The 27,234-nt window shown below is 35.9% G+C and overlaps 1 protein-coding gene across 2 annotated transcripts; it reads right to left on the bottom strand.

Annotated features, from left to right (window-relative positions):
* Positions 1-27,234, bottom strand: LOC123527156 (short-chain dehydrogenase/reductase 3-like). 2 transcript variants are annotated; one of them, XM_045306450.2, is made up of 7 exons: positions 26,992-27,234; positions 22,172-22,294; positions 20,032-20,172; positions 18,559-18,688; positions 16,653-16,761; positions 15,322-15,447; positions 1-72 (listed from the first exon to the last, which is right to left on the bottom strand). In XM_045306450.2, exons 1-7 carry the CDS (start codon positions 27,187-27,189, stop codon positions 15-17), a joined length of 885 nt encoding a protein of 294 aa, XP_045162385.2. In that variant the 5' UTR covers positions 27,190-27,234; the 3' UTR covers positions 1-14. The 2 variants fall into 2 exon arrangements, with proteins under 2 accessions (XP_045162385.2, XP_045162384.2); XM_045306449.2 differs by having other exon boundaries at positions 1-13,417.

Below are 27,234 nucleotides of genomic sequence, written 5' to 3' on the forward strand. Positions count from 1 at the left end.
CGCTTTTGATGCATTTATTTCAGAATTACCTCTCTGCATTCAATAATATCTACCAGCGCTATGCGATACCATCTGGAATATATAACAATTTCTCAATACTAGTATATTAAAATAAGTGTGAGACAAGGACATCTGATCCAAGTAATATTTCCCCATATACAAAAATAAATATCTATAAATGATTGCAAAGAAAAACAATAATCATAACAAAATACCAAATCTGTTCTATTTACTAAACCACTGACTTAGAATTATACATGTGTGTGATTAAAGGGATGTTCGACATTAAATTTGTACTGTATTCTACATTGTAGCACGACAATATCGCCAGTTTGTGCTCCTCCTCCTGGCAAAAAAGTTCCCTTAACCACTTGGTCAATGTGATGCTTACCTAAGCAACAAATAAATGCAACAAATCCGAGCGACGTCTCAAATGTTTGAAAAGTAACTGAAAACAAAAGCAGATATGCACTCTGCGTTATTGCCAAAAACTATCGGAACTTTTCAGTGGAAACAACACTCTATTCTGAAGCATGAAATATTTCTGGCAGACTGACACCTATAGCGAACGATCAATAAAAATATTTAAAAAGGACAAGTAATTGTTCAAGATTTTTGCAAATTATAACCGAAGGCTGATAACAATAAAACATAAAAAATAACGTTTGGAAGCATAGAACGCCACCATGCAAAGTTATAGCAGTCTAGGTTTCACCGAGTCTTATCATGAGAGGTAATGAAATGTGCATCAAGAAACTAGTAATGGAACATTGTAACACACTGAATGGCCTCCGAGATCTCGGAGGACCAAAAAATTTAAAAACACTAAAAACAAGTACGAAGAAACCTTTCATGGTCGCAATAAAAGTATAACTTGGAATAAGTTCGGGCAATTTCTAACACTACTGTTAAACAAGAGTGCCAGACTGTCACAAAATACGCCCGTCTAAATATTCAGTTACGTAAATTCAAGGGCAATAATCCAAGAGTGCATGGGGCGATTTGGGTGGTTATCGAACTTGGCCGAGATATTATGCTCACACAAACATTGTCCGCAAGTTTGGTGAAGATCGGCTAAAAAACTGTTCGACTTAGAGAGCGAACAAGGCTAAATTCGCAGTTCTTCGAGTAATTCAAGGGCCATAATCCAAGAGTGCATGGGGCGATTTGGGTGGTTAGTATGCCCACAAACATTGTCAGCAAGTTTGGTGAAGATCGGATGAAAACTGTTCCACTTAGCGGACATGCTTTTCGGACATGCTTTTGGTCATCGATCGCCCGCCGCCTGCCCGCCACGGGTGTTCACATAATACACCCCACTCTTTCAGAGACGGGCATATAAAAAGGCAGCCTTTATTGCTATAGAAGTATTCGTCTTACCGTATAGCCATACAAGAGAGTACTAGAGGACACTTGTGTAACAGGTCCTTATTAAGATAATACTGTAATTGATTTACTCGTAAATTGTTATCAAAAATAATATCGAGTGACAGGATTCCAGCTTTTTTGTCCATTGTAGGAAAATGCACAAGCGCAGGTAAATTATACGTCTGCCATTGTTAGAAATTTTTAAGCCAGTGGATTACTCAAATACTTCTTAAATAAAAAATACAATGTGAAAGAAAGAACAAATGAAAGAACATAGTAAAGCACTCTTTGATGAACATTCTGAGTAAAGCAATTTTGTCTAAATCGATACATTTCGATTAACAGATTATTTAAATGACAAACTTCTAATGGCGGGAAACTCTGTGAAAGGACATTAACAATTTCACACCAACTCCTGTCATTCACAATTATACATATTTCATGTCGAGCAGCCCTTGAATTTTTCAATCGGATATACGCCTCCGAATGTACAACATTTACCTTATAGTTTATAAAAATAGAAAACAAAACTCTGTTAATATGCACCTTAAACTGCAATACTAGTTATTATTTTATCTTTTAGGTCATAATACTGAAACATTCTTAAATATTAAATTACTTTTCTATGAAGTATACCGTTTCATTTAAACGACTCATTAAAATGACCTTTCTCATTCATAGTCCCTACTTTCTACGAAAGAACTATGCTATAGCTCTCGTATGTAAGAATGATGTAAAGAAACCGATTTGTAATATTATGACTATTTTGTTATTATATATATATGTCCAATATAACTTTAAGAAAATAAAACAACGTGTATCTATTGAAAAAACTAGAACTGTCACAGGAGTGACATACCCCCACCATACGGTTGTCAAAGAAGAATGGCAACATTAAGAAATTTTGAAAATACTTAGAATAATACAAAACGTAAAAAAAACCTATTACTTAAAGAAAAATTTTACTCGTTTTTGGAGTATTTCATCTTGGGCTTCCACGGCACATATAAGTAAAACTAGTACATGCGCCCAGGATGCGGGATAAGGTAAATATAAAAATCTCTCATATTAGGGATACACTAAAAATGAATACAAAAATGTCTTACTGACACAATGTCATGTTACCGCAGAAAAATGTCTTTATTTTTTACCTTGGTCTAATAATAAAAAAGTTAGGAAAATACCTAAAATATTGAAAATCTAAAAATAGAATTTCTAAAAATAGACTTATTCTTGGAATTTAAGGGGAAGTAACTCAGTACAAAAGTTAAAAAAGGTTACTTCCCTTTGGCTCTAAGCCAATCAGAATGATATATAGTGAAAATGCATCAAAATTAACCTTAAATTCTAAGTAAAAGGGGCATAATTCATGAAAAATTGCTGTCAGAGTTATGCACCTTGTGTCACATGATGTGGGTGATGGGATGGAACATCTATTTTAAGTTTGAATCAATCCCATTTAGTAATAACTGAGATATAGTGAAAATGCAACAAAATTAACCTTAAATTCTAATTTAAAGCGGGCATAATTCATGAAAAATTGGTGTCAGAGTTATGTAACTTGTGTCAAATGATGCGGGTGATAAGGTGGAACAACTACTTTAAGTCTGAATCAGATCCATTTAGTAATAACGGAGATATAGTGAAAATGCTTCAAAATTAACCTTAAATTCTAAGTAAAAGGGGGCATAATTAATGAAAATATGGTGTCAGAGTTATGCATCTTGTCACATGATGTGCGTGATAAGGTGGAACATTTTAAGTTTGAATCAAATCCATTTAGTAATAACTGAGATAACAGGTTTCGCGACGGGACAAAACTGCCTCCTATATACCCCTCCCTCCCCGCCAAACATGTTTGGTGGGTGTATAAAAATATATATAATAAAATGAAACACTGACTGACAATGTTTTATTCTTGTACTTTGAAAACTGGCCAGTAGATTTAGGGGATTTTTTTCTGTAGAGCCATACAGTAGATTACATCTGCGGCGAAGAATGGTTAACATATACTTTAATTTGAGTTTGGGTTTACGGCGCACCAACACAGTATTGGTTATATGGCGCCAAACAGGACTGAAAATTTTGGTTTCACATCTCATTTACATCGAAACAAAAACATGGGGCATGCTATCAAAACTTTTATACCTGCAGAAATCACAGAGGCACAGCAAAACCACAATTATTAAGTGTTCAGTACCTACTAGTCGTCTCTTATGATCATGCATGGATAAGCCAGTGGTTCCAGTTCGTTTCACATACTGACCGTCCTAAAACCACATGGTGATATACTAGTAAAAGACGATCCAAAACACGCTCCAAGAACGAAGCACCTTAAATTGAAGCCATGCAGCAGTGTATGATTAATATGTACACAAAGACAAAATAACAAAATATTAAATAAGATAGGAACAATGACAATGCATTTTTTCTATATATATGCTAAACGGTTGCAATGGGCGTTTTCTTCTTGAAACAAGAAAACAATGATGTCCCAACATCGCTAACCAATGTTTCACAACTCCAACATTTGACAGTTAGGTAACATTGGTATAGTCATCAAAGAAGTATTCTGTTAAATTATTTTGAAAACTAGCCAGATTTTAGAAGTTTTCCACAAAGCCATACAGTGGAAACTAGCCCCTTCCCAAAAAGTGATTGACGTTTACACGATCTGGTTAAACACGAGCCAAAATAAGGAAACACATATGTCTTACAGGACAAACTACACTCCAAGAATGCAGCCCCTCAAAAAGAACTCGATCCTTCAGCATAAATGTGTACATGATTGATGTACACAAAGTAAAATATAACAACAACGACAAACAATCATGCAAATGAAGGAACACTGTAGGATACCATTTTGAAGCTGTCAGTGACAAAGACATAAAGGTGTTTAAACCATTTAATTACCCTTAATCCTAACAATATTCTAGTTACAAAACAGTGTAAATACAATTTATTTCCTGCTAAGTGACTTCCTTACATTCATGATAACAACAAGTCACGATATCAAACCACAAAAATATTCATGCAAATATAAAAGGTTACATAGCGAACCAAATACGCACGTAATCAATGACTTTGGTGAACACAAGTACCACATTTTAAAAAGAAACCATTTGTCAGCGGGTCTCCAAAGACTACGACATGAACATTTATTTTCTGTTTAGCCACTTCTATAAAGCACTCCAACGCATGGTGTTTATGTACATGTAAAAATTTAAAAACCTCTTTGACAACATTTACATTATAAAATTTAGCAAATATTGAAAACACTGAAAAAATTAAGTCTCGTTTACAGTCACGCAGTCTGATTTCTAACTAAATATCAGCTAATTTTGAATCAAAGCAACGTTCTTTATGTACATTGTGGCTCAACACAGACAGTAGTACTTGCCTTAAGTACAAACAATGTAAAAAACATATGTTATAAATGTGACCGCCCGAGGGTAGGTAAAATTTAATTGATTAACGTAATGACAGAATCTGTACAACATGTTATGTTAAAACATCAATAATAATTAATCAACGGGGTTTTTATCCATTTAGATAGCGTAACATTTATTTTGACATCTAAAACTTTTGACTAGAGTTTGCTATTTTGAAATCCTACATAAATACAATTTGATTACACTAATGGGTACATGATATCTAAAGGTATACGTCAATAACCCTTTGACACATCTAAATAAAAATTAATTACTGCAGCAGATAGATGCTTGACTATTTAGATGCCTGATACTGTAATGTGGCATATCAGAGGAAATTAGAGCTATCATTGGGGTTATAAATACTCCCGATGTGGCTGACGATGATTCGGGACAAGTTTAAATTTGAGTTATAACAGAGATAAAGTGAAGCTATATCAAAACACCAACCAGACTTTCTAAGCATAAAATTAAAATATTTCTGCCAGATTAACGAAAATTGTGTCATATGATAAGGGTGATGATGTGACACAACCATTTTAGCCTTTAAGTTAATAAAATCCATTTAGACTAAGTAATTATCAAAATAGAGTAAAGGTGCTTAAACCTTTTCACCTAAAATTTAAAGCTAACAAGAGCTGTCTCCGTAGGATGACACATGCCCCCGATGGCACTTTGAATGAATAGTTATGGCCGATGTTAGAGTTTAGGACCTTTGACCTACGGAGCTGGGTCTTGCGTGCGACACATCGTCATACTGTGTCACACATTCATGCATAGTTATTTTAAAATCCATGCATGAATGACAAAGATATGGTCCGGACATGCCCATCAATGCACTATCATGAAAAATGATCTTTAACGTCTAAGTGTGACCTTGACCTTTGAGCTACGGACCTGGGTCTTGCGTGTGACACGTCGTCTTATTGTGGTACACATTCATGCCAAGTTATTTGAAAATCCATCCATCGATGACAAAGATATGGACCGGACACGCCCATCAATGCACTATCCTTTAACGTCTAAGTGTGACCTTGACCTTTGAGCTACGGACCTGGGTCTTGCGCACTGCACGTCGTCTTACTGTGGTACACATTCATGCCAAGTTATTTGAAAATCCATCCATCGATGACAAAGATATGGACCGGACACGCCCATCAATGCACTATCCTTTAACGTCTAAGTGTGACCTTGACCTTTGAGCTACGAACCTGGGTCTTGCGCACTGCACGTCGTCTTACTGTAGTACACATTCATGCATAGTTATTTGAAAATCCATCCATCGATGACAAAGATATGGACCGGACACGCCCATCAATGCACTATCCTTTAACGTCCAAGTGTGACCTTGACCTTTGAGCTACGGACCTGGGTCTTGCGCACTGCACATCGTCTTACTGTGGTACACATTCATGCCAAGTTATTTGAAAATCCATCCATCGATGACAAAGATATGGACCGGACACGAAAATTGAGGACAGACCGACAGACCGACAGACGGTTCAAAAACTATATGCCTCCCTTAGGGGGCATAAAAATGGGGCATAATTCATGAATATTTGTGTTGGAGTTACAGACTTTTTGTCATTGATGTCGGTGATGATATATGGCATTTATTTCAAATTCAAAACAAATCCATTACGTAATATTAAAGACCGAGTGAACGAGCATTAAAACTTGTGCATGAAATTCTAAGGAAACATGGGCATAATTCATGAAATAATGGTGCGATGCATGGACGTTCTGTCTTCCTGTGGTTTATCATCTGATCTACCATGTTTCTTCGTTCAGATACTTGGATATTCAACCCTTAGCCTGCTAAATTCCTAAATCGACTGGTCCATCATTCAGTTTGGGCAATACCATTTATTATTCAAAGGGGATGTTCAATGAAATATACTGATTGAAAAGCGAACACTGCAAACCACGGACGTGCACGCTAATCTTGGTCTGCACTGGTCGCAAAAGCAGAATCACTTGCCGGCAGCAGGATGAATAAGGGTTATGGCCCTTATAATTCCGTTCTTGCTTTGCTGAACTTCTAACTGTGGTAAATATATCGCTGAACATTACAAAAGCCTTGATTGTTTGAAAAACAAATACCAACCTCGTATCTGACTAAATCATACATAATTTTTCGTGCATTTGAAAATGTTGTAAAATCTGGCTGATATAGTAACTTTTAAGTAAAAATAAAAATACAAATTAAACATGAATAAAATCAAAGCATTAAAATGCAAAAAGAAAATAAACAAAAAAGTTTAGAGACTGAAAACAATGTTCACAACCGGTTACGACTCCCTGAACTTAGCTCTCTGTTTGGATTTCTATAATATACATGACATTGTAAATTCCTTTATACAACATTGAGACAAAACTAAAATACCAAAACAAAATACATTTGTTTTTTATCATTCACACACAAGAAATCCATTCAACTGGAAAAATTGTCAAATTTAAAAAGGTGCTTTAAAAAACTGACACTCAACGAAGCTTATCGTATCAGGGGCAAGTTAAATGGATTCGTTTAACTAATTCTGTGTTTACAGTTCAAATTAAAAGTTAGCAAAATACGTTTTAAAACGGCGTGCTAAAAAGATAAAACGTGTAAACCAATTGGTTGCCCTCGTGTCTCAGATTGATTTGATCTGACCTGGGTTTTAAGGCACATCAACACAGTATAGGTTATATGGCGCCAGAAAGGACTACAAATTTTGGTTTCACATCTCATTTACATCGAAAAAAAAAGCATGAGGTATGGAAGTGTCTCAGATTGAGCAGAACTCAACATTTACACATTAAAGGTACAAACATACAATTTACAGACATCCGCAGATGTGTTTATATGATGGAAGTCTTGAACCAAGCAAACTAATTAATACTTAAAACAGCAGCTAAAATTTTAAAAGGTCTGATACCAGGATATATTTGGAAGACGCAATATAAAAGCACTAAATGTGTTTTGGTAATGTTCTTACCAGCAAAAGTTTAACAATTAATAAAATATACCTCTAGGTTAACATCTAATTAACCCAAAAAGGCAAACCCCTTAACTAATTACCTACACAAAAGCAGCAAATTCGTGTAGACTAAAAATTTATATAACAAATGCAAACTAAACTGTGCACATAAAATATGAAAGCATATAACAAAATAACAAAACAAAAAAACATAAAAATATTTTCTAATGTAATAAAAATATTAATCTAATAGTTGTTTCAATCTTTCAGCGTGCAAACTAAATTTTATAAACAAGGACTGTGTTTAAGAAACACATACACCAACGAAATATCACATCCCACATATAGAAATATTTACAACTGGGCTGTAATTTCAAACTTAAGGTTCGGTAAAGAAGTATAAAATACGTTATTTATACAGCTCTTTGGATTTGTTTTAAGTAAGTGGCCTCTATAGTCTTTATTTTGCATTTTGACTATTAACCATGACAGTATGTCCCATATATGAAAAGGTGAATGCAATACAGAGGCCCCTACTAAACTACTTCTCCGGGAACTACAGCATAACAAGTATTTTATTTACTTGGGTCAATATATGACATATGTTTTGAATGTTTATGCCAAGTTACTTGAATATCCATATATGCATGAAAATTACGAACTGACATATAAAATGACATAAAATCTTTGACTTCTAAACCTTGTAACCTTGACCTGAAAGCTATGGGTCTGGGTCTTGCAGAGGACAAATCGGCTCATTATGGAGAGCATTTGTGCCAAGTAATACTAAAATCTTTTGATGGATGGAAATTAAAGTTATTGTGTGGACATAAAACAGACTTTGTTCACCTTGGACCTCGAAGTGTAACCTAGGCTTTTAAATTAGAGGCCTAGGTGGATTGCATGGCATACCATCTCATTACTGGGATTATTTGTACAATCTTAATAATAAAATCCTTTGATGAATGGCAGCTACTGAGTGGACAAGAAACATACCCTGTTAACCATCGACTGTAGCCTTGACCTTTCTGCTAGGTGTCTACGAGATGTGCATGACACATCTTCTCACAACTGGGAGCATCTGTGTCAATATATATTTATATATTATGACCTTGATATTTGATCTAGGGGTCAGAATGTTGCACATGTATGACTGGAAAGTTTTTGAAGACTTATATCAATATAATTGGTACCAAGTGATTATAACACATTACAATGCGACCCAATTTGTTTTCCTATTACACAAAGAAGGCTGTGCCTTCGTGATATAATTCCTTCGCATCTAAATTCCAAACAATGATTTTATTGAATGACAAATCACTCTCTGGGATATATTATTTTTTAAACAATGATAGGTGTCAAGAAATACACTAAAGCAGGACATAACAGCAGTAGTTCGCACCGAACACATTTAGAATTTTATCACAATGTAATTTCTAGAACACATTATCAGTGAAATCTGCCTTCTGTAGAAGCTAAAACATACAGAAATCTCCGAAATTGGTGCATGATTACAACGCACCATGACCAATCAGTTGACAAAACAATATATACTATAATTAACACTAAAATCTTAGTCAAATCAGGTAGGGCAGCCTAGTTCCTCTGTGTGACACTGACTCATTACTAAAGACATGGGACCAGTATGACCTTGACCTAGGAATAACAGACATGTGGCCTGAATGTAACACGTGAAAATGACATGGTCTTTCCAGAGGTGGTTGTCATAGAGATTGCTTTTTATGTCATTTGAGTTAAATGGCATTCAAATGATAAGCATCTGAATCCCCTTTTTGTGACACTGAACTTGTAGCTGGGACTCTGTAGGCCTATACTGCTTGTATTGTAAATATCTAACCAAATTCTTTAAAAATCACTTGTTGAATGAAAGTGTTTTAACTGTATGAACAAAATATTTATTCCAGTGTGATCTTGGAACTGTAGCTTACAACCTTGTTCTTGAGCATAACATGGTCATGTTAAGAGAAATATTTTTTCTTACACCTATTTGTCCCAGAAGAAAGGGCAACTACTCCATAAGATTGGAACTCTAGTTTCTGAACGGACACTGATTTTTGCAATTTTGACTAATTCATGGATACTTACTCTGGACCTGACTTAAGAGTTTACTGGTTAACTGATTTAAGTTTATTTCATGGTTAACCAAAATAGTAGTACAGGTTACATGGTGCTACACATGACTAAGCCTTTTGATCAACATTTTATAGCTAAAAGTAATATTTTAAAAGTCTGAACACATTCTATAAAAGTATGGTTGAGATCAAAAGAAGCAAATTCTCAATATATTCAGCAGATACTGTCAACTTTTGCAATTCTGACTAAATGAAGCGCCATAGCTCCAAAGAATCAGGAATGACCTATTAAGACGGTCATTTAACAAGAGCTGTCCGTAGGACAGACAAGCTCGACTATTTGAAATATTGTCCTAGAAGCAGGAAAATATTACCCAAAATGTTAAATATCAAGAGTTTTAAGTTCAAAAGGGGACATAATTTGACCAAAATGCATATCAGAGTTATGGGATTTGCTGCTATCAACTAGTTTTATAACCCCGAAGACACATGTGAAGTTTCAATTCAATATCTACATTAGTTTCGGAGATAGTAACTTGCATGTAAAACCTTAACCAGAATTTTCTAAGTCAAAGGGGGAGCATAATTTTCCCAAAATACATGTCAGAGTTATGGGACTTGACCCAGTGAGGTTGGGTATTGTCCTAGAAAAAGAAAAAATAAGTTTAAAATCTATATGCCTTTTAGTAATAGCTGTATGTACTTGCAAGCTGAACTTTAACCAGAATTTTCTAAGTCCAAAAGGGGGCATAATTTGGCCAAAATGAAGGTCAGAGTTATGGGACTTGCTGCTATTAACTAGTTTTATAACCCCAAAGACACATGTGAAGTTTAAATTCAAAATCTGCATTAGTTTTGGAGATAGTAACTTGCATGTAAAACCTTAACCAGAATTTTCTAAGTCCAAAAGGGGGCATAATTTACCCAAAATACATGTCAGAGTTATGGGACTTGACCCAGTGAGGTTGGTTATTGACCTAGAAAAAGAAAAAATAAGTTTCAAATCTATATGCCTTTTAGTAATAGCTGTATGTACTTGCATGCAAAACTTTAACCACAATTTTCTAAGTCCAAAAGGGGGCATAATTTGACCAAAATGAAGGTCAGAGTTATGGGACTTGCTGCTATCAACTAGTTTTATAACCCCGAAGACACATGTGAAGTTTCAATTCAATATCTGCATTAGTTTTGGAGATAGTAACTTGCATGTAAAACTTTAACCAGAATTTTCTAAGTCCAAAAGGGGGCATAATTTGCTCAAAATACATGTCAGAGTTATGGGACTTGACCCAGTGAGGTTGGTAATTGACTTAGAAAAAGAATAAATAAGTTTCAAAGCTATATGCCTTTAAATGATAGCTGTATGTACTTGCATGCAAAAACTTAACCAAGGTGTGACGCCAACGCCGACGCCGACGCCAGGGTGAGTAGAATAGCTAGACTATTCTTCGAATAGTCGAGCTAAAAATGAATTAGACTCAGACATTATATCTTAAACAAGAGGGCCATGATGACCCTATATCGCTCACCTGAGTACCATTGCTTTAACCAAAAACAAAAAGAAAAAATTCTTACAAGGTACAGATATGTCAAAATACACCTTAAAATTGGAGGTACCATCCATGTTGTACCAAAGAAAAGTGGTCGCGGTTTTTCCCTATGGCCAATAATAAAAAAAGTTACTAAATAAGCTATTTATAGTAATATAAAAGGGAAGTAATCAAAAAAAATTATTGTAAGCGAACAAAAGAAGGATCTGCCAAATAAAAACAAGAGCACTGCAGTGCAACTCAAATGCAGAGCAATATTCACACAAAACAAAGTCATATGACATTTGACCCCTAAGTGTGACCTTGACATTGAAGTAAGCCCTCCGAAACATGTGCTCTGCACGTCGTTTCAATGAGGTGAACATTTGTGCCAGGTTTCTCTGAAATCCATCAAGGGGTTCAAGAGTAACAGAGTTACACAGTTACAGCACACAGACAGACAGACGGACACCGAGGCTATAACATAATACATCCCTTCGGTCGTATAAAAAGGAATCAAGATCTTACGGTGATACAAGTTGTGTGCAAGTTTGGTTAAAATCAAATCATAAATGAAGCTGCTATTGTCCAGACAACGTCAAAACAGCCAATTTTGGCCCTTTCAGGGGCCATAACTCTGGAACCCATTATGGGATCTGGCCGGATCAAGAAAGGAACCAAGATCTTATGGTGACACAAGTTTTGTGCAAGTTTAATCAAATTCAAATCATAATGCAGCTGCTATTGTGCAGACAAGGTCAAAATAGCTAATTCCGGACCTATCAGGGGCCATAACTATGGAAACCATTATGTGATCTAGCCGGTTCAAGAAAGAACCAAGATTTATGGTGACTCAAGTTTTGTGCAAGTTCGGTTAAAATCAAATCATAAATGAAGCTGCTATTGTCCAAACACGGTCAAAATAGCTGATTTTGGGCCTTTCAGGGGCCATAACTATGGAACCCATAAAGGGATCTGGCCTGTTCAAGAAAAGGAACCGACATCTTATGGTGATACAAGTTGTGTGCAAGTTTGGTAAAAATTAAATCATGAATGAAGCTGCTATTGTGCAGACAGAGTCACAACAGCTAATTTTGAACACTTCAGGGGCCATAACTCTGGAACCCATAAAGGGATCTGGCCAGTTCAAAAAAGGAACCGAGATCTTATGGTGATACAAGTTGTGTGCAAGTTTGGTTAAAAAAAAATCATAAATAAAGCTGCTATTGTGCAGACAAGGTCAAAATAGCTAATTTTGACCACTTCAGAGGCCATAACTCTGGAACCAATAAAGGGATCTGGCCAGGTCAAGAAAGGAACCGAGATCTTATGGCGATACAAGTTGTGTGCAAGTTTGGTTAAAATAAAATCTTAAATGAAACCACTATCGTGCAGACAAGAAATTGTTGACGGACGGACGGCCACACGCACGGACTGACGACAGACGATGGACGAAGGGTGATCACAAAAGCTCACCTTGTCACTATGTGACAAGTGAGCTAAAAACACATGAGATGCTACATATGAGACAATCACTTCAGAATCATAAAATACTGCAAAAAAGAAAATACTGTACATTCCAACAAACTCTGAAAATTTTATCAAAAACCTCTCAAAGGATGTAAATCAAATAAAAGCATTTGAGCCGCACCATGAGAAAACCAACATAGTGCATTTTGTGACCAGCATGGATCCAGACCAGTCTGCTCATCTGCACAGTCTGGTCAGGATCCATGCTGTTCGCTTTCAAAGCCTATTGCAATTAGAGAAACTGTTAGCGAATAGCATGGATCCTGACCAGACTGCATGGATGTGCATGCTGGTCTGGATCCATGCTGTCCGCAAATGCACTATGTTGGTTTTCTCATGTGCGGCTCATTTAATTAGTAATCTTTCTTTAAGTTTTTAAACTTCGACCACATGTATCTGCTGAAGTCATTTCATCCGGCCCTCTTTTCTGCCAGTCAAACCTGTCCATGACTTTGTCAAGTCCCATAAAATGCTGGACAGGTATCATACAGGACACTGGTAAAATACTGAAAGGCAATAGTAATTTGTGTTCTGATCTATTTATACATCTGTATTAATCATGCCTACTTGATGTCATATATAGCTGATACTGTGAAATAATTTATATTCATGGGGGACTAATTTTCATGGATTTCACGGTTGAGTCAATCCACAAAATTTAATCTCAACCAACAAGTGAAATTCCCATTCATTCTATGTTCAAAAGTTAAAATCCATGAATTCACATCCCCACGAAATTGCCATTTTGACCAAAACCACGAAATTCCATGCCCAGGAAAATTAAATGATTTTACAGTAATAGAAGTAACGGCGATGATGGGTGGTCATAAGTACCCTGTGATGTATACACAAGTACAACATTAATTTTACAGTTTCTTTCTCATTATAGAAGTTGCTACTTCAAATGTGTGTACTTGCAATGTTATACTTCAATAAGCATCAGTCTGCTATCATGTCAATATTAATATTATGCATATCGGACAATTTAGCTCTTCACATTCAAACAGTTTTTTGTGTGAAGGTTTTGATTACATTATCAGACAAATTTTTGCAAATATTTGAGCCGTGCCATGAGAAAATCAACATAGTGGCTTTGCGACCAGCATGGATCCAGACCAGCCTGCGCATCCGCGCAGTCTGGTCAGGCTCCATGAGGTTCGCTTTTAAAGCCTATTGGAATTGGAGAAACTGTTAGCGAACAGCATGGAGCCTGACCAGACTGCGCGGATGCGCAGGCTGGTCTGGATCCATGCTGGTCGCACACCCACTATGTTGGTTTTCTCATGGCATGGCTCATTTACTTGCTGTACAAGGATATACTACATGTATACCCATTAACATGTTTGTTCCTTTTGGTTAGCACTAATATAGGTTATATGGTGTCTTTCCAGCTTTTCACAGTGGAGGAAAACCCCAGGTGTCCCTCCAAGCAATATTTCAAACATATGTGAGCACCTAAGTAAAACCACAAACCTTCAACTGTAACACAATTAGATGGAAGGCTTCCTCATATTAAAGAAATCAAAGCTAAAGGCCACTGTGCAGCCCTGATACACATGAGTTTTCAATCGCAACCTAAGTGTCCACATATATTAACCAACCCAGTTAGTTGACAGTAGGTAAAGCAAAAGATTATGAACTGCGAAGGACATGAGTTCAATACCCAAGAAAGGTTTTGTTCTTCTGGACAGTTTAATTGAAGACTATGTGTTTAAGACGTTCACCTATCATCTCTGATTAATGCTAGGAAGCTGTCGGCTACTTGTGGAGTACAATTGGTACTAATGAAGAATCTAGGAAATTCAATGCTAGTTAGGTTAACTGCATATAACTGAGATATTATAAAAGACTACAATAGATTAAGATCAAACAAACAAATGTATACACATTTTCCAGGAAAGATATGACACAAAGACCTAGTTGTGTACTCTGAAACTGTACATTAACTGTTTTTCATTAGGACAACTCTTTCCTTGTAAGTACTGCAAAAGCACACATTTTTGCATATTCAAAATTTTGAGTGTGTTCGCGAGGTTTAATATTCGCAGAACTTTTAAAATGGTATCCTACTTTAATTTGATTTTTACCAATGGTAAATATTTACGTGAGGATTAATTTTCATGAGATCTGGGGCCTTGCAAATATAGCAAAAATTAAACCCTTGCGAAAATTTCTGCATTTACATTACAGTGCAACCTCTGTAGAGCAACACCCTTTGGGAGATACAAAAATTGACTACTATGTAAAGGTTGTTGTTCTGGAGAAGTAAATTTGATAGTATATTTTAGCTAAGGGAAATTTGATGATGTTGTTATAGAGAGGTTTTTGCTGAAGAGAGGGCCGCTCTGGAGAGGTTGTACTGTAATTGTTTTTACTTAGGACAACTCTTTCCTTGTAAGTATCTGCTTACCTTCTGAAGAACAGGATCAAATAAAAATATACAGGTAATGTAATTTGTTTTCTGTTGTTAAGGACAGCCTGGACTGTGGCTTCTGTTACATATTCTTCCTTAAGTGGTGGAAACAAACTTGGAAATCTGCAAAGATAAATGAAAATAATAAAACAGTCTCACATAATTATACTTTTCTTTATACATGTATCGTGATGGATTCACCTGCATTTTTTCTTTGTCAACATTTCAAAAGTTTTATTTTCAAACAGTGACAAAATGCACACACTGGAAGTAAGAATTAAAGAGCACCTCTTTTATCTTATCCGAAGAAGTTTTGTCTGTTTTGTGTTTCAGCGCCGTTTTTTTAACAGTACTTTGTGTACTAATTTATTTTAGGTTCATTCTTCATTTTTAAGTCTCAGTCTCTACAACTTTGAACTTTGACCTTCTGATTCCCAAAACAAAAGTAGTCCTCTCTAAAATACAGGTAATTTTCCAATGACAATAGAGCATAGCAGGTCTAAGCATTCTCCATTTATTCCTGGAAACCACTTTCAGTCCCAAAGGTCATTATAAGTGACTGACATTTGAGTTATAAATTGACCCCCAAAATAATAGAAACTATATACGTACCACAGGTTATAATAAGTTTTGAAACTATAGGCCAAAAAGACCTGTAGTTATTGTTTGGAAACCAAATTGTCTACAAACTGACTGAATGACTGACAATACAATACATCCTTTCTTCTTTTAGGCGGAGTGAGAAGTAGAGGTAGAGGATCGAAATGGTTGGGGAAGGGCATTATAGATTAATACAGTCGACATCGTACTTGCGACCACCTCTACTAAGCGATTTTTGTATTAAACGGCCAGTCAAAATCCCTCCCGAACGTTTTCAGTATATAAATTCATTCCATTAAACGACTTTTTTATTAAACGACTAGCGACCACATTAATCTGGTCCCGACAGGTAAAATATTCGACAAAAGTATCTATTAAGCGGCCGGGTACCAAAATTCTACCGGGCATTTCTTCATCTGTGTAATTAGCGAGTACGTTTTGCACGTGACTGAATGCAATTAACCTTTGTATCAGTCAAACTGAAAAACGATATTGCCATAATTTTCACGGTTTGTGGACTTGGAAAAGTGTTCAGGATGTTAAAACATATTTTGAAACCATACATGTATATTCATAATAAATACAGTTACATTTAACTTTTCTTTTCATCTGACTGAAATTCATTAAGAGACCATTCCATTAAGAGACCACTTCTTAGCAGTCCCTTGGGTGGTCTCTTAATACAATGTCGACTGTAATAAGGTTATATTCATATCAGTATCACTTACCTTACTTGCATACCAGCAAACATATTATTGTCTATCTGATATGGATGTATTATTGTAGTATGTATATTAGGATAATCTTCTAACTCTTGCATTAAACATTCCATTAATCCTAAAATACAAACATGTTTGTATGTTAGCAAAGTCTGACAAATAAAGTTTGACCAATCTTCAGCAAGTTAACAGTGACAAAATGAAAATGAAAAAAAAAGGAAAAAATGTATAAAGAATTACATGTTAAAAAGTACAGAAAAAAAGACTAGTTGAATATTGGATTTAGTCATCAAACAGACCTTCCAGATCCGTATGTTATCAGGGTCATATGTACCACAGTTACCTGGGAGAAGTTTGATGCTAATAGTGCTTTAGTGCTTTTCATTTCATATGTTAAAGAACTAATCAATAATTAATCCCCTCCAATAAAAAATTCATATATACATCTGGTGTGCCGGTGGTCTAGTGGTAACACGCTTCACTGTCAATCCAGAAGTCTGCGGTTCGAATCCAAGTCCTGGCACTGGAAGTTTCTGAGATACGCTTGAGTGTCTCCCACCTAACCAAGAGGCCTGTACTGGTTCTTCCCAGGAAAGACAGTTTCGCGTGTATCAGAGCTATACACCGGGCACGTTAAAGAACCAGACCGCCTGTTCGCAAAGAGCTAGGCTAAGTTAGCTGGACAGGCCTGTATCTAAAAGGATTTCTCTCTATCTGTTCTGGGGACTCTATCACACTCTGTCCCTCTGGTCAGATCGCTCTGTGTCTGTACTAGGAGAGGATGAATTTCCCACCCTGTGTGGCTGTGTTTGCTATATGTAAAGCGCCTTTATACGTGTTTATCATGAAAATGGCGCTATATAAATCTGGTATAATAATAATAATCTGTAGGTACAAAATTATATGTCACATACTTGCTATTATCCATTTTGTTTAGATTATTAGATTTGTATGGAGAAATATGCACTTGTTTTCAAGCAGAAATATTACATGAATGAACAAGTGCAAGTCTAGTAATCTTTTTTTATAACAAATCTAGTGACACTTAGCCTTATGCTATAGATTTGTTTGACCAGAGTAAAAATAAAAATATCCCCAGAAATGGCGACATACATTAAAATGATGTCACACACCTAATATGAAATTTGCATAATTAAAGGAAATTAATATACCATTTATCATGAGTGCTACCTAAAAATGTTTCATTTAGATACAAGCAATAGAAAAACTAGCCTTAATACTTCAGTATTACCTTTCTCTTTAATTCTACTAAATGAAATTTTGATTTTTACATTATCAATTAACAATGAATTTTCTGTAGCACTTGATTTATCTCTTGAACTCTTACTTTAGCCCTTACCCTGCTAAATTTCTATAATGAACTTGTCCATCTTTCAATTTCGACAGTACCATTAACTGTTAAAAGGGATGCTTTCCAAAATGATACTGACTGAATGGCGAACAGTGCAGATCATGATCAGACTGCACGGATGTGCAGGCTGATCTTGGTCTGCACTGGTCGCAAAGGCAGAATCACTTGCCACCAGCAGGCTAAGGGTTAAAGTGCCTCCATAGCAAAGTGGTTAAGGTCACTGACATCAAATCACTTGCCCCTCATCCATGTAGGTTTGAACCTCAATTGTAGCCTACAATTCTTTATGTGAGAAAGCCATCCAACTGGCTTACAGAAGGTCGGTGAAATAATGCCCTGAAGGGCACCTGGGGTCTTTCTCTACCATGAAAATCAGGAAAGTTGCCCTATATGACCTATAGCTGTGTCAGTGTGACATCAACTCCCCCCACCCCACCCACCAAAAAAAACAAAAATACTCCTTGCTTTGAAACTGATAAGGGTATGAACTCATGTACTATTGAACTTCAGGGGAAATAATAATGTAGCAAGGATTACACATACCTGTAGTTGCAAACTTGGAAGTGGCATAATCACATACTCCTTTCAATCCCAGAAGGCCTAGCAGAGAACTCATACATACAATGTGACCTTTACCTTTCTCTAGCATAGCAGGTAAAAATGCTTTTATAGTCTGTAACAGAATTTTAAATACTGTGAAATCATTGATATTCGTGGGGGACTAATTTTTGTGGATTTCGTGGTTGAGTTAATCTACGAAATTTAATCCCAATGAACAAGAAAAACTCCCATTCATTTTATGTTCAAAAGTTGAAATCCACGAATTCATATCCCCACAAAAGTGCCATTTTGACCAAAAACAAGAAATTTCATGCCCACAAAATTAAAAGATTTTACAGTATCACATTTCAAATTTTGATTATATCATTTACAAATTTCAAGGGAGTCTTATCGTTACTTTCTAACCTACCAACAGGAATGAGCCAAGTGGCTGACATTAGGAAAATTTACCATTTAAAGCAAGAACAATTTATTAAATCTATTAGTTTTTTCAGAAACGCATGGGATTCTTTTAGCAAAACGAGTAAATAAAACATATGTGTGTATGTGTTCGGGTTTAACATCTTTCTCAACAATTTTTCAGTCATATGAACGACGGAAATAAAACATATGGAATATTCCCAACCTCTATCACTGCATGAATACTGCCTGCAATTGACAGTGATAACAGATACTGAGAATGTCAATCAAGGCAATAGCCAAACAATATCCACAATCATTCTGAACAGCAAGTGGTACTTATTTTATTATAATAGTGAAAAATATAGACATAATTTGAAATAAATATCTACTTAATCTGGAAAATAGCAAAACCTTATACCCATTTTAGAGCCGACAAGAAGAGTGCCATGGAGATGTTGCATGGACCATTCTTTGTAGAACCTTAAGTTCTTTAGACTGATACTCTCAGATCATTTTTATGGATGTGTCAACATGATGTCACATGTATGACATTTAATCATTTTTTGAAAAACTCATCTATTTTTAGACGGATGGTCTATTTCAAGGGGTGTGCCAAAATGATGGCACATATATGAAAATAACTTCTTCAAAATTGTATGAGTGGGGCTGTGTAGGTATGAAAGTAAATAACTACTTACACTACACTAGATCAATATAATACTAAATTTGTATAGTCATCCTTTTCAAGTAAAACACATTCAGAAATGTTTAACAAACAAAGGCGACCACACAGTGTGCCAGATTCATCCTCTACAGTTACAGGTCTTACAAGAGCTATCTAACTATATGAACAGAGCAAGAGAAAGCCCCCAACAACCGAGAGAGAGAGAGAGAGAGAGAGAGAGATCTGGTATTAAGATATTTTAAGCTTAGTAACTGCAAAAATTAAAATGAGTAAAATTTTCATTGATAAACCATAGATTTACAACACAATGTTGAGAATTACTGCTTTTACTTAATACATGTATGTATAATTAATGGAATAATACAAACCCATATTTGAGCAAGTGTGTTGACTTTTAATGTTTCTTTCATGTCCTCTGGTTGAAGGAACTCTATTGGCTTTCCACTCAATATACCTGCATTGTTCACAAGTAGAGTTACATCTCCAACCATTTCCTGGACTTCCTGTGCCTGTATTTCAAAATAGAAGATATCTAAATCTTTGCTTAATGGAAGAGGTTAGGAGGGGTGTGTACGTTTTTTTATATAAATTGAATACCGGTATAGGTTTGACTGATATATCGTATCAGAGGTTGTCGTATCAGTCAAAAAATTGAATAATAAAACTTTACTGGTTGGGAACCATTTTCCGGACAGGACTAATTTTCAGACACATGTAATATCCGCTTAATTTCGTTGTTATTCATGTAATTGTTTCACCTAGATCATTAAGATGTTTGTTCTTCATGTCTACAACAAACCACTATATTATAAGGCTGTATAATGTTTGGGTTTTGATGATAACTCACCTGCATTTACAAAACAACTTTCTGTCGTAACGGGGCATGAAAATAGCATTGCGCATGCGCAGTAGTTCACACTAGCCGAGGTATCAAGTGGGGAAGAAATAATTAAACTACATAATGATTGTCTGCTGATAACATGTTCTACTTTAAATTTCACGGTAAAAGTTACATAAGATGCAGGGCTATCGTTTTTTGCACTAATTTTATTCTATATTTATTGGAATTATCAAGAATTCGTGTTAGACGAAATTCGAGTTTTTCATAGTCAACCTCGGTTTGCTTTCGTAGCTGCTATTGAAAGTCGGGATATGTTTCAAGTGCAATTTTGAAGAGATGAATGATAAAGAAATGTGTAGAAATAGTTTAATTACTTATTTTGATATCAAATTGACTGCAAAACACCGTCAAAATATTTGTCCGGAAACTGGTTTACCTGACGGGGAAAATAACTTCTTTAAGTGACTGCATTTGAGGACCCATGGAACCCATATTTTTCGCCACAACGCGATGCTGATTACAACATTGGATGCGGCAGGAGCTGAAGTTTGTGCAGTGTGGGCTTCATTTATGTCAAATAATTTTTTTAGTGAATAATGGAACCGAAATATCAAAATGTGTCCGGAAAATGGTTCCCAACCAGTACATTTTAAACATTACTTGATTTCATAGAAAAAAAATCTAACATTTTTTTATGAAGATCAAAATTAATGGAAAATGTGTCTTCTAGTGTTAAAAATGTTTTTTCTATGACATGACCTGCCAGTATTTACCTAGGTTTTGACCTCAGGAAACCCGATTTTAAACTTGACCTATATTCTACCGAGACAAATTGACAAAGAGTTAATTATGATAATCAAGCAGAAAATGTGACCTCGAGAGTGTTAACCAAGTTTTCCTATGATCTGACCTTATAACTAAGTTAATGATCTCTGGTAACCCAGTTCCAAACCTGACCTAGATTTTATAAAGACAACATTCTGACAAAGTTTTATGAAGATGAGGTAAAAAAAATGTGGCCTCTAGAATGTCAACAATGTTTCCCTATTAAATTACTTAGTGATCTAGTTTTTGACTGCAGAATACCTGACCAAGCTTCATTAAGATTGGGGCAAAAGTGTAACCTCTAGATTATCAGCAGTCAAATTGTTGATAATAGACAACAGACACAAGCTGATCACAACAGCTCACCTTGAGCACTTTGTGCTCAGGAGATAAACAACATCATGGCAACTTCCAAGCTTAAATGGTGATAGAAGACCCAAGGTGCACCTTTAGACTATTTTAGGTAAGGTTCTGCACCTTGACAGAACCATGAAGTAAATCAAGCTCGAGTATCCATAGCTTTCTTACAATATACTGTACCATTCTACATCCCCAAATAAAGGTTTCAACCTTGCATCACTTTGAAGTAAATGTAGCACACATAATTATGAGCCGCACCATGAGAAAATCAACATAGTGCATTTGCGACCAGCAACCACGCAGTCTTGTCAGGATCCATGCTGTTCTCAAATGGTTTCTCTAATTGCAATAATTACTAAGGCTTTGAAAGCAAACAGCATGGATCCTGACCAGACTGCACGGATGGTCTAGATCCATGATGGTCGCAAATTTTATGCACTATGTTGGTTTTCTCATTGTGCGGCTCAAAATATCATTCTTACCTTTTCATATATAAGCTCCCTTTTACTAACATCACAGACAAAGTATACAGATTTTACACCTAAACTTTGAATGTCATGAACAGTTCTTTTCAACCAGTCTTTCTTTCTACCCCAGATAATAATCTGTAAATCAGAAAAACCATAATATGATATCAATATTATACAGTCTTCACCAAAAACCAGAATATAAGTATTAAGTGTTTGTTCCTTCAACTCTACTGTAGTTCTTGTAGATACATGTACTAGTAAAAACCCATATTATATAACAAGTTTCGTTTTTGGCTAGTATTTCAGTTTCTGCATGATGCATTCATGTGACTGTGTGTTAAAACCCCAGATGAACACATTCACATACTGAATGACAATCCTGTGAAAATTAATGACTCTGGGTCAAACACAAATATGTGCAACACAAATTCAGATAGACGAAAAAGGGCAACTCTAAGAGTCTCCCATAAAATTTTGTAAGTTAATGGTTCCACAACAGCTAACTTACAAAGATTTTGGAAGTCTTTATCAGCTAATTAACACATTATTCTCCTAAACTAAAACAGTAGTCTGTTATCTCTACCCAGAAGGTGAGTTTAACAGTCATCATTCACAAAGAAAGATAGATGGAAGTGTCTAGCTGTCTTGAGAATAGATTCTAGCCCGCACTGTAGCCGTGCGGTAAGCGAACAAAGAGCCTGTCCTCTAGGGTTTTCTAGGCATCTGGTATGAATAATGTATTTTTAATGGAAGTTTTGTGTTGTACTTTACATATATATAATAAGTCGCTAATTCAGTATTTATGTTAGAAAGATTACTACTTGACGTGTTATATATACATTGTATACCAATTAAGGTGATAAACATCTTATTGCCGTGAATGCCCTGTTTTGACACTTACCATGAAGAACGTTCCACACATTTCTCTCTCATTATCTAGAAAAACAGTACTTTATCTAATTGGAGTGCCGTTCTTTACATTTTACCCTCATCCCAAAAAATCAAAGAATTTAGTTTAACTGCTACAATGAAGTCAAACCTGTAGGTTAAAATTTGCAATTTTTCTCTGCAAATTTTCAATTAATTAGTTGCTTATTTCTGCCATGTCCAAGTAAAAGTTTCATATCTAATTAGACCAAATGTGAATAGATTGAAATGCTTTCATGGTCTGAGATCAATTAAAGAACTGCTTTAGATTGCAAATTGAAATTCACGATAATACTATTATATGCCAGAAAATGCTAAAATTCTCCAACCCCATTTTTTGAGTAAGAAAGTGGAACTTTGCCTGGAATTTTGCAGAATTATTCGCCAAAAGTCTAAAGCAAAAATATTAATAAATGAAACAGATTGAAATTTATCCTGTTCACATAATGATTTAGTAGAGCCAGCTGAACACATCCAGGACTCACTGCAATTAGTATACCCAGGACATAAAGCTACTGTCACTGTTTTAAAATGCATTCTATTAAATGTGGTTTTGTGCAGCAGTTGTGATGTGACAAATACTGACATACAAAATAAGTTTCAAAGATGACGGCAAATATGAAATTTTGCATTTAAAAGGCACAGGAATCTATTATGAGAAATGTTTAGAAATTACTCTTTTTAAAATTTCATTAATTCAATGCAAATTTATATTCATAAACGAAGTAATTCATAATCATCTTCAGTTGTCACCTCACTCAAGATTTTGAAGGATATACTCGTGATTTGTGAACTCTTGATAAACAGGCACCTAGTAAAAGACCTAGAGGGCCAAAGATTGAACTCAACTTAAACTTCAACTGTCTACTGCCGAACAACTGTCTGACAATTATGACTGGCAGGCGCTGTCAGGAAACAGTGTTTTATTCCAAAATGTTATGTGCCAAGTTAAAAAGATAAAAGACTCAAAGTTTAAAGTTAAAAACAGTAGATTTTATAGTACATGTATTAGGGAGAGTGCGAGTCCAGCCCACTGACTAATGTCTGCAAACTGGGGTTTGACTGGATATGTGTTGGTAAACTGTTTCATAGCCTGATATTCATGGGGAAAAAGGAATTTGCATGATACAATATTTTGGACTGGGGAATTAAGTAGTTCAAGTTTGTGTGTGTGTGAGATAATATTATGATGGTCCAGAGCCACTAATTCATTTCTTATCTAATAACAGAACATAACCGGTGAGGAATGATTTCTTCTTCGTTCTAGGACCTTCCAATTTAGTTCTTTAAACATATCTGAGATGCTACTGTGCGTACTGGTATACTGGTATCATTAAAGATATAGAGGGCTGCAGATCTTTATACCCTTTCTACTTTGGAAGTCTCTAGGGGTACGGATCCGTACCTCTAGAATCTGATTCTAGTGTTACGGATCCATACCTCTGGACAAGCCTGTTAGGAGTTTTCTAGGGGTACGGACCTCCGTTTTGCCAGAGATTAATTAAGGGTTACTTACATTTCAAATTTTGTTGAAAAAAACAACAAATAAGACTTAATCAGTTTTCACCATAATGGTTTACAAATACCAGCGTTCACCCAATTGGTTACATTTTCTCTTGAAACGTTAATAACCGAGGAACACGAAATAAATCATGAGAATTCAAACTGGCAGAAAAAAATTAAAGATTAAACAAAATAATGTTAAATTATGTTGTGAAAAAACTTTTTTTTAAATAATAATTAGGGTATTTATGTTTTCCACACATTTGGTAACCGTTACGAGATATAAGAGACAATTCAACAAACAATTTCTTTTACTTATGTCGGTTAATTGATTATAAAACGGTTAATTAATTATAAAACAATCAGTTCCATACCGATTATTATTATATCTTGTTAAATAATACAAGAAATAAGACCCGTGCCAATTATTATTATATCTTGTTAAATAATACAAGGAATAAGTTAGTGCATATCATTATGCCTAATTTATTTTTTCTGCAAATTTAAAATATAATTCATTTATGGGTTTGATACACTCGTTAATCTGTTATCAACAGTATATTTTACAATAAATTAATCGGCATGAACAGTGTATTCATTTGGAGTTCCTCGGTTTTTTAGGTTTTGAAAGAAAAGGTAAACAATCGGGTGAATGCTGGTATCTGTAAACCATTTAGATCCAAGTTTAGGATGAATACTGATTAAGTCTTATTAATGTTATTTCATTTTCAACAAAATTTATGATGTAAATAACCGGGGACCCTAAATCTCTAGAAAAAGGAGGTCCGTACCCCTAGAAAAGACCCAACAGGCTTGTCTTGAGGTACGAATCCGTACCTCTAGACTCAAATTCTACAGGTAACAAATCCGTACCCCTGGACACTTCCTTTTATAAGTGAGAAATTTTTGCCAGGGGTGCCAGACTTAGGAACAGTACTCGACCTGGGGGCAGACATAGGTTTTATAGGCCACTTAAGAGTAAGGACCTTAGTAAGGTGTTTCATGAACATCATTTTAAGTAAATTCATTTTAACTATTTGGCTATGTTGTGATAGTAGGTTTATCGGCCACTAAATAGAATTCTAATAGTCAGTCTTGGTGTTAAAACTGGGTTAACCCTTTAGCAACGTGGTTAGAGTGTCCACCTATGGATCACGAGGTCTGGGGTTCGAGCCCCAGAAGGGTCCTTGGTATTTTCTTCCCCAGTGTTTACTTTAAATGTGTCAGAAGTGTTTGACGCACTCATGCAGTGAGCATGGAGTGTCATTCTGGAGAGCTAAGTTATAGCTCTGAAAATTGTAGTGGTTGTAGGAATATAAGGCCACTTCCAACAGCCTTGCTGTTGGGTTAACCCTTTAGCGACATGGTTAGAGTGTCCGTCTTCAAATCGCGAAGCCCGGGGTTCGATCCTCGGTAGAGTCTGTTGTATTTTACTACAATGGCGACGAGGATGTTTGATGGATTCATGCATTTGGATGAGGCTAAAATTGATAGGAGGTTCAGTTGATGCCGCGGGCTAGAAACTGATAGGATCCTCAGGTTCACTTGATGCCACGGGCTAGAAACTAATAGGCGGTTCAGTTGATGCCTGGTCCTTCAATGTTAGAGAGGAGAGGAGTGTAGTCGTTGTAGGAATACAAGGCCACTTCCAACAGCCTTGCTGTTGGGTTAACCCTTTAGCGACGTGGTTAGAGTGTCCGCCTTCAGATCATAAGGTCCGGGGCATGATCCAGGGTAGAGTCTGTGGTATTTTACTACAATGGCGACGAGGATGTTTGACGGATTCATGCATTTGGATGAGGCTAAAATTGATAGGAGGTTCAGTTGATGCCTCAGGCTAGAAACTGATAGGAGGTTCAGTTGATGCCGCAGGCTAGAAACTGATAGGATCCTCAGGTTCAGTTGATGCCACGGGCTAGAAACTCATAGGCGGTTCAGTTGATGCCTGGTCCTTCAATGTTAGAGAGGAGAGGAGTGTAGTGGTTTTAGGAATACAAGGCCACTTTCAACAGCCTTGCTGTTGGGTTTACCCTTTAGCGACGTGGTTAGAGTGTCCGCCTTCAGATCATGAGGTCTGGGGTTTGATCCTCAATATAGTCTGTGGTATTTTACTACAAAAGTAAAGGGGACGATGTGTAGTGATAGCAGGTTTACAGGCCACTTCCAACAGTCTTGCTGTTGGGTTAACCACGTGATCAGAGTGTCAACCTATGGATCACGAGGTCCAAGTTGGAACCCCAGAAGGGTCCTTGCACAGTGTTGCAGGTATTTTCTTTCCCAGGGTTTACTTTAGCTATTCTTAGAATGAGCCAAACAAGAATCAATAGACTTCGGCTAAAATTGATCTATCAACATATAATTTCTTGACGGCAAGACACCTCCTAGTTAAATAATAAACGCACACATTTTGGACGAAATTTTGCAAATTCGAGAGCAATTTGTCTACCAATTCCTCGGCCCCCTCCTGTTATGAGGATGATTTCATCAGATATGTCTTTTGTTTTCGTTACAGCTATACTTGATATTGCACGAACACTTTCTGTGATGACGATTCCTATTAGTTTTAATACTGTCACTGAGGCGTAAAAGATATTTCTCATATTTGGTGTTTTGGAGTCTGAACTGTGTTTACATTTACATCTCTA

This window comes from Mercenaria mercenaria, chromosome 14 (genome assembly GCF_021730395.1).
Source record: "Mercenaria mercenaria strain notata chromosome 14, MADL_Memer_1, whole genome shotgun sequence".
Taxonomy (NCBI): domain Eukaryota; kingdom Metazoa; phylum Mollusca; class Bivalvia; order Venerida; family Veneridae; genus Mercenaria; species Mercenaria mercenaria.